The 12,289-nt window shown below is 43.1% G+C and overlaps 1 protein-coding gene across 1 annotated transcript in view; it reads left to right on the top strand.

Annotated features, from left to right (window-relative positions):
• The window catches only part of CFAP20DC (CFAP20 domain containing), a 556,698-nt gene that overhangs the window by 370,035 nt on the left and 174,374 nt on the right, over nt 1-12,289 (top strand). Inside the window, exon 14 of the mRNA XM_073592150.1 lies at nt 7,059-7,433. Within this exon, the coding sequence (XP_073448251.1) occupies nt 7,059-7,433 (375 nt within the window). The remainder of the gene's footprint in view (nt 1-7,058; nt 7,434-12,289) is intronic.

Below are 12,289 nucleotides of genomic sequence, written 5' to 3'. Positions count from 1 at the left end.
ATTGACACACTCCTAAACCTTGTGGACCGCTTCCCAGAAGAGTTGAAGCCGTTATAGCTGCAAAGGGGGGGCCAACGCAATATTGAACCCTATGGACCAAGACTGGGATGCCCTTAAAGTTCGTGTTTGTGTAAAGGCAGGCATCCCAATACTTTTGACAGTATAGTGTATTTTACATTTGTGTTTATTTTCCAACATTTACATTTAACACTTCTTACTACTTTTACTGCAATTAAAAAAAGAACTAATAGCACGTATACTCCTTTACAAGCTGAATATCTGTGGTCATAGTCACCAGTTTCATTATGATTGATACTGAAGGATCTTGGATGGAAAATATTTTATTGTATTGTAAAAAGCTTTTATTCCTGGTTCAGTAATGATTAGCTATATCATCTTAATGCAGAACTAAAAGGCAAACAATTGCAAGCAGGAAGGTACTTCTTTGCAGAATATATTTTCTGCAATATAACAAACACCTGGCTATTCACAGGTGCAGCTCAGTGTACATTCTCAACACACCTTGGCACCAGAATTAATAAACGCTTGTGCGCAACGACAGGTATTACATCATTCAAATGTTGGCCAATGAACATAACTGAAGATCCATTACCTAGAAAAATTCAGGTAGAAGATGTTGGTGTCAGGGAGAAAATGTCAGCAGCCACTGTTGAAAGACGGTCCCCTATCAGCATGCTGCAGAGAAGGACTCTTGTTTTCTGTGTGAAAGCAGTCATATCTCTGCAGAGGTCCAACACACTCCCTGATGAATGAGCTTTGCTGCTTAAAAGACTAATGGTCTGACTCAGCAGAGGCATACCTCCCAACTTTTTCAGATGGAAATGAGGTACACCTACTAGCAAAATAATGTAGGCATAGGACACACCTCCTGCCATGCCCTCCTAAAGGAAAACTATACCAAAAAAATATATTAGTTAAACCCACAAGTGCTTTTTTTTACCAATACTATTCCTTTATATTGACTTTTAAAATTTACAAATGCAAATTGTTGTTTTTTTTTTACACATGATGATTGTTTATACCACTGAATTTCACTGGTATAAGCAAACATTTTTACGAAATGAAACGGATTCATTCAGTGTGTTTTGTTGTGATTAGCTGTGATTGGTCACATCTAATCGCATGGTACAGATGGGCTATGATTGGCCCTGTCTGTACTGTGTGACCAGTCACAGCTAGCAATGAATGGAATGAAAGGAAGCCATCCATTGTTTACAAATGTTCTGTTATCTGCTGTGATTGGTCACAGCGATCACATGGTACCGGCAGCGAGCCAGTACAGTGATCAGTCATCGGCTGTGTCTGATGGACACAGGCTTCTGCGCGGCCCCATGGCTGCGTGCGAGGCGTAGTACAGGACGACATCATATGACATTCACCCGGATCACCGAATGTCTCGCCCAGTCATCAATTGACTATAGGCTGGGCGGGAAGTATTTAAAGTAGTTGTAAATCTCAGACATGAAATATGAACAAAACATATCACTCTATAGTGTCTACTTGTCCAGAGCACTAAGTGTCATTTCTGTCTGCTGCCCATTTCTTCTGCTATCTGCATGAGTCACTTCTGACAGATTTTACTGACACCAAGAGAAAAAAGGTGATGGGGAGGGAGCTCTAGCACACAGCTTGTGATTGACAGTCTCGTGTGGGCTGTGTGAAGAGGGGGGTTTCCCTTCCCTCCAATCAGCTCTCAGAGCTCTCCTCACTGAGCTCTGCAGTGTAATTTCATCTCTCCTCCTCCTGTTGGCTGCAGATAAACAGGTACAACTGATGTAGGAGGATTTGTTTCATCCCTGTGTATCACCTGAGGCCAGTCACTTCACTGGGTATATGTGGGAGTTTACAACCACTTTAAACTTAATGTTCAGTTCAGTTTCAAAAATTATATTATTGTTTCTCCAAAATTAAGCTGGTCAATTTATGTGACTATTTCAGATACAAAGAGCATTTATATTACATAAATATGAAAAATACAAAGGCGCAATTTTTTTCATGTGCACAGGTCTGTTAAGCTCTGATACGATAAGACTCCACAGACTGATGCACAAACCAGAACCTAAATCACTTAATATTCATAATTGGTAATGTGTGAGGGACTTATTACGCACCTAATAGTGCCTGAAAATCTCCATTTGGCCTACATAACGTGTGATGTGGGCAGTGGGTTGAGAGGTGAGAAAGTATAATTGATAGAATTTGATTTTCATGCTGAACAGGAGCCTATAAAAACATCATTAGTCCGCGCACACCGTGCTGCCCCTGCTGCCGTCTTAAGCGAGATGAATAATGTGATTGAAGGACTGGTTGCATAGGGGGTGTCACAGATCATGTCCCCTGACTATCCAGAGCCTGCCATTCTTCAGGGTGAACATAAATGTACTTATCAATGTTTTATTTTCATTATGACTACACGGACCACCAGCATAGGGATGTGATGAGCTATAGAGTATAGAACTTCACAGGCATTTTCGGGAAAACCAACAGATGAAAAAAGGTGGATAAAGATGACCATAAATAGCCATTAGTAGCAGATCCTTATTTCAAGTATTTCTTGCAATAACCGGGGTGTTGGTGACTTTCTAGGGAGGTGGTGATGAGTGTTTGTGCTGGTCAGAGGGGCTCAACTTCAAGTAGGACTAATCCCTCAGATCTCTCTGTAGAAAGGAGGAGGAGCATAGTAACACACAAGTAATTCTCTCGCCAATCAGAATGATTACCAATCAGAAGAATGCCAGTGGGTGCAAAATGGGGAGGTATCTCCTAACTTCTCAGAAGTCCTGACCGGCAGAGCAAGAGCATAATGGCTTCTAGCTCACAGTCCAACAGTGGCAACAGACTATACAGTAAATGTTAGGGACAAAGCCTGAGTAGGCAACAGAAATTCACACCTTAGCGCAGGGTGACAAGCAGAGGCCTAATTACTCAGTGCCTGAGGTCCATTATGATTAAGCAGCAAGGTACAAAAGTAGAAGTTTGAAATTAGAGTTATAACATTTATTGGCTAACAAAATAGTACTAGTTTTTGAGGCACGCTGGCCTCTTCTTCAGGAGCTGTGAGTTCATCTTGTGAGCAAGGTGCAACATGGTGTGGCTGGCAGTAAACACACAGAGTCCAAGATAGACAACAGTATTATATTTTAGAAACAACCAGACACAGCTAGGCCTGATGGGTAGGCACAGCCGTCTGGAGCCACTTACTAACAGCAACATTAACATCGGTCTGTAGTCTTGGATGATGCCGACAGCTTCTGCAGTGAGGAACAGGAATGTGGCCTGTGGAAGCTTCCTAAAGCGGAGGTAGACATAGTCCCTGCACTGTCCCTATTCCTCTGGAACCTTTTCCTACCTCTGCACAATTATCCTGACAGACGAGGGACCTGTCCCTACTCCGACCACATGCAAAATGCGAGCCAAACTAGGGGGCCAGTGTTCTAAATAGACAGTGCCCTGACCCAAAATGGCTACTGAGGTCATGAGGGCACCAGTGTCCAATCTGATAGCTGTTCCCCGTTGATTGCAGGAAGTCATAGGAGAATTGAGTTTCCCGTGGATTCCCTCCCCTCCTGTACTGCTGCTTTGGTTGATCGCCATCTACAGTGGGGAGATCAGACTGCACCTGCCTACAATCTTGCTTGAAGAAAAGGCCTCAAATGCTTCCATTACAATCTTTTTGGTTAACCAATAAATGGTATCACCCTAAATCCAAACTGCTACTTTTGTTGATCGCTTACAAGGTACAACACTCTGTTGCAGCAAGATACAGAAACAGCCAAGCTCATGATTAAATAGGGAATCAAACAGCAGCAAGGAAATGCAAGATTCAGGCATTAGGATCTGGTAACAGATTAATGAGTTGGGTCTCAGGTCTCGTGTACACCAAACAAAGCACTGACAACTACCTGTGTTTGACTGAGATTTATAATGGCTGCAACCCTTATTAACAAGGGGCAATTGTGCAAATTAATAATGCTTATAGCTGCTTTATCACTCATACAATACCCAGAGACCCAAATTTAAATCTATGCAGCATTGTGAGATCTCCTTTTTATTCTCTGAGCAATATCTGTTTATGGCCACCTGATAAAGCAATACAAAAATAAACGATTACGCTGATATCTATGTATAGCACCAGTCAAATTTCATTTTACTATAGTTGCTAAAAATATTTAAAATCAACTCAGTATTAGTAAGGTTTCATCATTGGTGAAATATTTGCAAAGACTCTGATATCATTTGATCATTTAAAGGCATTATAGGTTTAAGGAATACCAATCTACTTATTTCAATACAGTGACTGATCATGCGATTGTGATAAAGCATATCACTAGCCAAAATTTGTTTTTATTTGGGATAAATTTGGAAATAATGAAAAAGTCTGTCAGTTTTTTTTTTGCTGTGTGTGTCCCATTGAGGAGATTTCTCTTCATGCCCTGTCCTGGGTGCACAATAGGGGGGATCTCTCCAAAGTTTTTACCAGAACTAGTGTCCCCATTAGAAGATCACCTTCTGAAAATGCATTTATCTACCCTGCAACAAACTACATCATTCTCTCAGTATGCACCTTTTAGATCTAAGCACAGTCATTTAAAAGAGAAGTTCAGGATTTAAAAAAAAAATGATACTCCCCTAGGCGATGCTGCATCTGTCTACTGTCAGCTCTGCACTCTGAGATCTGAACAATCAAACACTGCTGATCACTCGGTTCTCAGCATTCTGTGCGCAGAGGGACGGGGACTATCAGTCTCCAGCTTCTCGCCCCCCCCGGTCACTGGAGCGCAGGGTTGTGGGGGGGGGGGTTGCGGTTCGCTGAGAGGCTGAGCCAGCTGCCGATGCAGGGTTCCTTGGTGGATCCTGATCATATGGTTGGGATCTTTTAAGAGTCTTGATCGGCTCCGTGACGTCAGCCAACAGTGGGCTTCAGCCCGCAGTAGGCTGAACATGAGTCACAGCTTTGGCTTTACTTCTCCTTTAATTGGAGCTTAAAGTGGTATTAATCCCCCCCCCCCCCCCCCTCCAAAAAAAATGTAAAACATTATAGCTTACTAATCCTTAAATGTGGTGGCTGCATTAATTTTCTTTTTTTAGGCTTTTTTTTTTGGCCAGTAACACTTGTACTGTCTTAGGGTGTCTCAACTCTGGATCCTGGGGCCAGCATTGTCAGTCTGGGGAGAGGGTAATGTTAGATGGACTAGCAGATTTAGATGCGTTTGACTAACAAACTAAAGCCAAACCCAAGCTAACACTTTTTAAGCAGTTAGGCTCCGATCACACTTGTACAACTCCAAAGTCAGCCAACTTTGGAGTTCAACTTTGGTGCAACTTTGATGCAACTTTACGCAACTTCAGACAGGTGCAACCTGGATACAACTTTGGCTTTGACAAGAGATAATGGACAACTGTTGCATTGTTCAGGTAAGACTTTCATGCAACTTTTGAGGGTTAATATTGAAATCTATGGCCCTCAAGTTGCATGAAAGTCAGACCAAAGTAGTGCATGAGTTGCTTTGAAGTTGTTGCAACTGTAAGTCGCACATATATGAATGGTTATCAATGGAAAACAATGGGGAACAACTTGTCATGCAACTTTGATGTCCAACTTTGATGACAAGTCGCACAAGTATGAATGGAACCTAAGGCTTAAACCTCGCAAAAGCATTTGGATCACTTTTCAGAGGCATTTGACAGGCGTTGAGGAGGTGATATGATGCCTCCTCATTGCCTGTTTTAACCCAATAATACAACACCAACACACAGCGCTGCACCGAGTAATGGGGCGTTTGCAGCGCGTCCCCATTTTTTTTGCATGAATCACATTTGGCAACGATACTGCTTGTCAAATTCGACAAAAGTAATAGTTTTAATAGTTTAGGCTGCAGGTGCAAAGCATCATGATTGCAGCATGGGGACACCACCATCAACTGCCTTTGCAGCTTAAGTTGGTAGGGGGTCAACCATGTGTTTTTAACACACACACACCCCAACTGCAAGTCTAAACAAGCCCTTACAACATCAGTTTTTTTTTTGGGGGGGGGGTTTGGGGATAAAGATGTTAAATAAATGATTAAAAGCTGATCATTGTAAGAACCCCTGTCAATGTTAAAAGGTTTGTCTCAACCCTGTACCTGCCACTGTTGCTGGAAATATTAATCTGGTAAAGGAAGTTGAAAAATAATAGACTAAAGCCTTGTACACATGTTGCGAATCTTACCATTAGTACGCTCCTTTTGACAATTGCTGTCCAACTTTAGGCCAACAAATGTTGGATGGCAGGCTAGTAAATTTTCGGCGGACAACGGTTTGGCGTCAGATTTTCGTATGGTCAGTACGTAAATCCGTCACACAAAAGTCTAAAGTACAAACACGCATGCTCGGAATCAATGCTCACCAAACACGAAATTAGCAGAAGGGGTCCAAAGGGTGGCGCTCAAGAGCTGAAATTCTTCGTAGTGCGCCACTACGTTTGTGTTTATTGCACGACAATTGTGTACCATTAGTATGCAAGACAAGATCCTGGCAGACGGCCTTAAGACAAAAAACAGATGCTCGGTTGGCCAACAATCGGACTGTGTGTACGAGGCTTTATTGCCGGAACACCAAGTGAAAAATCCTAATAGAATCCTAATAAAAGAAACAAATGCAAAAGAAAGGGTTGGTAAGCTACAAAATAATTTTTTTTTTTTTTTTGGGGGGGGTTTAATACTACTTCAAATATTGAATTTTATGAATAGAAATTACAGTGTGTATTGTATGTGCTTATATACTGTTACTGCTTATTTTATGTCATGCAGACTTTTAATGTTATTAATAGGTCACCTTTACATCCAAGAGTTTTCCATTTCTGAAAAGAAATCGTGGACACAACAAAGCTACTTTTTTACATTCCCCCAAAGTCTCACTTACACACATGTCCATCACTAACAGAATTCATGAATATTTCATATAAGTTGTTATATCCTGTTTTCATGTTCTTAGCAATAAAATATTGAACACGGAATGTGATAAAGTCATATGTTTATTAATTTTCCCATAAACAGGAGGCAGACATCATCAAATGGACCTCCAGCCCTAAAACAGATCAAAGATTGACAGATCATTATGAGTCTCTTAGCCCAGTAGAGGTTCATAGCAGAAGTTCCGAAGGTCCATCTCTCCTTCATTCTTCCATCAAGGGTTCCATTTCAAATACCTCATCTACAGATGCCAAAATCGGAGACTTCAGCAGTCAAAGACAACTGATACCAATCCGTAGCTTGTCCCCCAGTGGAAGTAGAAATGAATCCTCTAAGGAAAATTCAATTCTTTCGAAAATTCAACAATTTGTATCAGATAACAAGCTAAGAACTTCAATGAGCAAGAAATCCCTGAAGGAAATCCCAAAGGAAGATAGGAGGATGACAGATGAGGCATCAGTAAGTGAATTCAGACGTGTTACTTTATGCTCGGTTTCCTCGGCTTAGTGCAAGGATCCAATATTGAAGGTTCCTAAAGGGAAACTAAAATGTTTTAGGTTCCTGGTATGTATATTTTTTAATGTTTACTAAAGATACCCCATCAGTCCAAAAAAAAATCCTAATAGAAAGTCCTTGCAATAAAAGAGGCATTATACTCACCTCCCTACAACACACCACACATTTCCTTCATTCCAGTGCTGCAGCCTCCATCAGACACTTGGGGGGGGGGGGGGGGGGGTATAACAGCTATAATTAATTATAAGTAATTATGCTACCAAAATGAATGTATGCTGTAAATTGCCTTTAGCATTGCTCCTGTTTCTTCTTGCTGGAGGCTACCATTTTGTTGAATGCCAGAGCAGTCACTTCCTTACTGAAGACTTTCACCCTCCTCTAAGTCTCAAAAACTATATGTCACTTTTTACATATTTATGTCTTGGCTCAGGGGAAGGCTTATCTTAACTCTTTTGTGTCTTCCTGGCAGCAGAGTTTGTCCTGTCACCTCTCCTGCTTTTCTTTTCTTTATTCCGAATCTGTGTTCCCTTCACAGGGCCAGTACGGTGGGGGGGCGTAAGGGGAGGATGCCCTTGGCGGCACCATTTACTGGAGGAAGGGGGGGGGGCGCTGGAGAAGTGCCGGCAGTGTGCTGTACACACCAGCCATGCTACATAGATAATAGCTGAAATATGTGCCGAGTGCTCTCATGCAAGACCAGCTCGCCCTTCACTTCTCTGTCAGACGAGTAACCTCCGCCCGGCAGGAGCTTCCTAGTCCTGGCCGGTGTGACGTCACTGAGAGGCCGGGAGGCGGGATGGTAAAGGAGAATAGAGTGCTGCCACCCACCAGAGCTGCGACCTGCGGGTCCAATCGAGGAGGAACTAAGCAGTGCATCACCCAAGTAAGCAGATTGCCATCTACAGATGACATGATTAACTTTGAATGGGGGGGGTGTGGGGTGGGGGTATTTGTAACATGCAGCAGGAAAGGGGGTTAAATAACACTGACACTGGTGCCACTAATGCAGCACAGTGGGGTTAATTAACTGCCACTGGTCACTAATGCATCAGTGACAGTACATTAACCCCCTTTCCTGCTGCATATTACAAATACCATTGCTAATTAACCACTTGCCAACCCACCGCAGGTGGCAGCTACAGGCATTGGGACGTATGCACGCGTCGCTGCCTGTTTCGGGCGCATGCTCCTCCCACTTACTCCCCTGTGATTGTACACAGCGGGAGTCTGTCAGCAGAACACAGCCAATGAGTCATGGCTGGGACCTGTTGATCAGCTGTGTCCAATCACAGCCCAGAGCTCTGTACAGAGGGAATGATTGATTTTTTTTCTTTTCCATGCAAAGCAGGGAAAATAAACAAATCAATCATTAGTAAAAAGCAGCACACATTTATAGACACACAGTTAAGCCCTTGATTTCCCCTAGATGTTAACCCCTTCCCAGCCAGTGTCACCCGACTTTGAAGCCGCCCCGCACACGCGACTTCAGCGCAGCTTGCAAACGACTTTTTTAATAGAAGTCAATGCAAGCTGCTGAAGTCACCCCTGAGTAGTGCAGGAACCTTTTTCTAAGTTGGAGCGACTTGAGTCGCTCTGATTAGAATGGTTCCATTGCACTGAATGGAGTGCGACTTGTCAGGTGACTAAGTTGCCCTAGTGTGAACCATTCCTAAGTCACTGATCGCCGCCAATACTAGTGTAAAAAAGAAATGAATGACACTGACTCTCTTTACACGGGGGGGGGGGGGGGGAGTTTCCATCTTTGCTCTGGGCACCGGAGGACCTTGTCCAGACACTGTCCCTCCAAACGCCCTGTGTCATTCCTGATGCTTCCTTTCCTCCCCCTTACCCTCAGCAGCAGGGCTGTCAGCATCTGACTCACTGATTTTAGGCACAGTGCCAAAAATATAGAGCAACTGAGCATGTTCAAAGCATGGTGAGACAGTGGGGTTGATTTACTAAAGGCAACTAGACTGTGCACATTGCAAAGTGCAGTTGCACTCTGCAGGTGCAATTGCTCCAGAGCTTAGTAAATCAGGTAAAGTTTCACTTTGCAAAGAACACCCAATCACATGCAAAGGAAAATAAAAAAACAGCATGTTTGCTTGCACGTGAGTGGATGATGGAAGTCAGCAGAGCTTCTGCTCATTTACTAAGCTCTGGAGCAACTGCTGTTGTAGAGTGCAACTGCACTTTGCAAAGTGCACAGTCAATTTGCCTTTAGTAAATCAACCCCTGTGTATTACTGGATTTTAAACAGTATAGGCATTTATTTTTAATGTTTTACATAGCTATACCTGCAGAATGAGCCAGCATGAAGTGATCTAGCAGGACTTAACTTTTCTGACTAAAGTTCCATTTTAACTGATCTTTTAACCCAATACTGCTTTTCTTTTAATCCTGGCCCTTTAGGAAGGTCTGAATGCGAAAAATCAGAGGCAGGCTTTCCAATCATGTGACCGCTGTGATTAGCTGTCATAAGCAATGATCGGGAGCTGTCCATGACAGATTAGTGACTTTGCTAAGAATGCGCAGCAAAGTTGGCCATTGTCGGATCGAATCTTGGCTGGCTCAGCAGGGACCGGCTGAGATTCGATCCATCTATGGGCTGGCTGGCTGTACTCAAGTTGACCCATTGATTTTTACATGCAATTATTACCAGCGGCTATAGCCGCTAGCTCTAATCATTGTGTTCTGCCATTCAGGAAAGCTCCCCATGCTGCCCCGCCAACAAAAAACAATAGCACTGTGGGAGAGATACCCCCATAAACACTGACTGACTGGAATCAAGCAATTTTCTTTCCTTCCACCAATGGTGGAAGGAAAGAAAATTGCATAATCTATAAGTGGCTTAACTGCACCCTTAGCGCAGAATGCCATTCTCCATGGAAGCATATTTGCGACAGCTCAGCTTTAAAGCCTACTTGTGGGAACAAGTTACAGTAATGCCGCGTACACACGAGCGGACTTTACGGCAGACTTTGTCTGGCGGACTTTTCGACGGACTTTATGACGGACTTTCCAAATGAACGGACTTGCCTACACACGATCAACCAAAGTCTGATGGATTTGTACGTGATGACGTTCGACCAGCCTAAAACAAGGAAGTTCATAGCCAGTAGCCAATAGCTGCCCTAGCGTTGGTTTTTGTCCGTCGGACTAGCATACAGACGAGCGGACTTTTCGACCGGACTCAAGTCCATCGGATAGATTTGAAACATGTTTCAAATCTAAGTCCGTCAAACTTTTGAGAAAAAAAAGTCCGCTGGAGCCCACACACGATTGAATTATCCGACGGACTCAGGTTCACCGGACCAAGTATGCCGTAAAGTCCGATCGTGTGTACGCAGCATAAGTCACTTTTTTCACTATTTGTATACAATTTTCAGTTTAGGGAAAAAATATTTAATTGCTTCCACAAAACTATTTATAGCATTCAGGGCTTTTAAAAGGACCTGTGTTAGCTTTTCACTTTTAGGGACCTTTCACACGGGCGGACGGATCGGGTTCACCTGTCAGTTCTTTAGGTGGACCCGATCGGACCATCCATTGCCCTCTATGGAGCAATGGATTTAAGCGGACATGTGTCTGTTGACACCTGCTGACATCCAATCCTATCGGCTAAAAACAGACGGATGGGGGGGGGGGCATTCCCTATCAATCTGGTGGATCAGGTGACAGTTGGATGTAAACAGACAGGCAGTTTGTTTACATCTGAACGCCCTTAGGGGAAAGTGGGCAATGCAGAGAGAGCAGGCACGGACCTGTCATCTGCTTGCATAGCAGGGATCAGCGGAGAGATCCCTCACTGAGCAGGCGGCTCTGCTGGCAGAGTCTGCCAGTGTGAAAGAGTCCTTAGGCTATCTTTCTCTAACTGGTGCTCCACACAGAGATATATGAACTAAAAACAATAAGGGGGGCATATCCCTTCTCTGACTTAAGCTGGTCAATCACTTGTAGAAGTCAAACAGATTCTCCCATCAAAGCTAAAAATGGACACATTGCCTCTGCCGACTATTATAATCTGAGCGTCAGCTCCAATGGCTGTTCAGGAGATCTGGGGGAAGATAATGGGTGCTTCCCCAAGCCTCAACGCCCATCACGTTACAATCTAAATGTACAATCTCCTTGGGATCTATATGTAATACAAAGGCCTGTCTGGATGAATACAAACAGATTGAATAGGCAAGGTAGGTCCTCATACTACACAGTTTAGGTAAACTTATATTAGACTGTACAAAGATTGCACAGTCAGACTTAAATTGATCCTCATACTGGTATATTAGCTTTGTGAATTGAGCCTGATAGAACTCTTACCCATCCAAGGAGTTTCACACAAAGATGAAAATGAAAACTGTCTCTTGCAGTAAGAAAATAACAAAGTACAATGTATACTCACAGGTCACTTTTATTAGGTACACTTTGCTAGTACTGGGTTGGACCCCCTGTTTGCCTTCAGAACTGCCTTAATTCTTTGTGGCATAGATTCAACAAGGTGTTGGAAACATTCCTCAGAGATTTTGGTCCATATTGACATGATAGCATCTCTCAATTGCTGCTGTTTTGTCAGCTGCACACCCATGATACGAATTTCCCGTTACACCACATCCCAAAAGTGCTCTATTGGATTGAGTGGATAAAGGACAATCCACAACTCCATACATGCTCTTTAAATCAGTCTAAATGTATTGTATATCCATAAAGATAAAAGTACAGAGGTAGATGCCTATCAGCCGCACAACCTCTATTGGATTGAGATCTGGTGACTGTGGAGGCCATTGGAGTACAGTGATCTCATT

This window comes from Aquarana catesbeiana, linkage group LG07 (genome assembly GCF_042186555.1).
Source record: "Aquarana catesbeiana isolate 2022-GZ linkage group LG07, ASM4218655v1, whole genome shotgun sequence".
Taxonomy (NCBI): Eukaryota; Metazoa; Chordata; class Amphibia; order Anura; family Ranidae; genus Aquarana; species Aquarana catesbeiana.
This window is presented reverse-complemented; position numbering and strand designations above follow the sequence as displayed.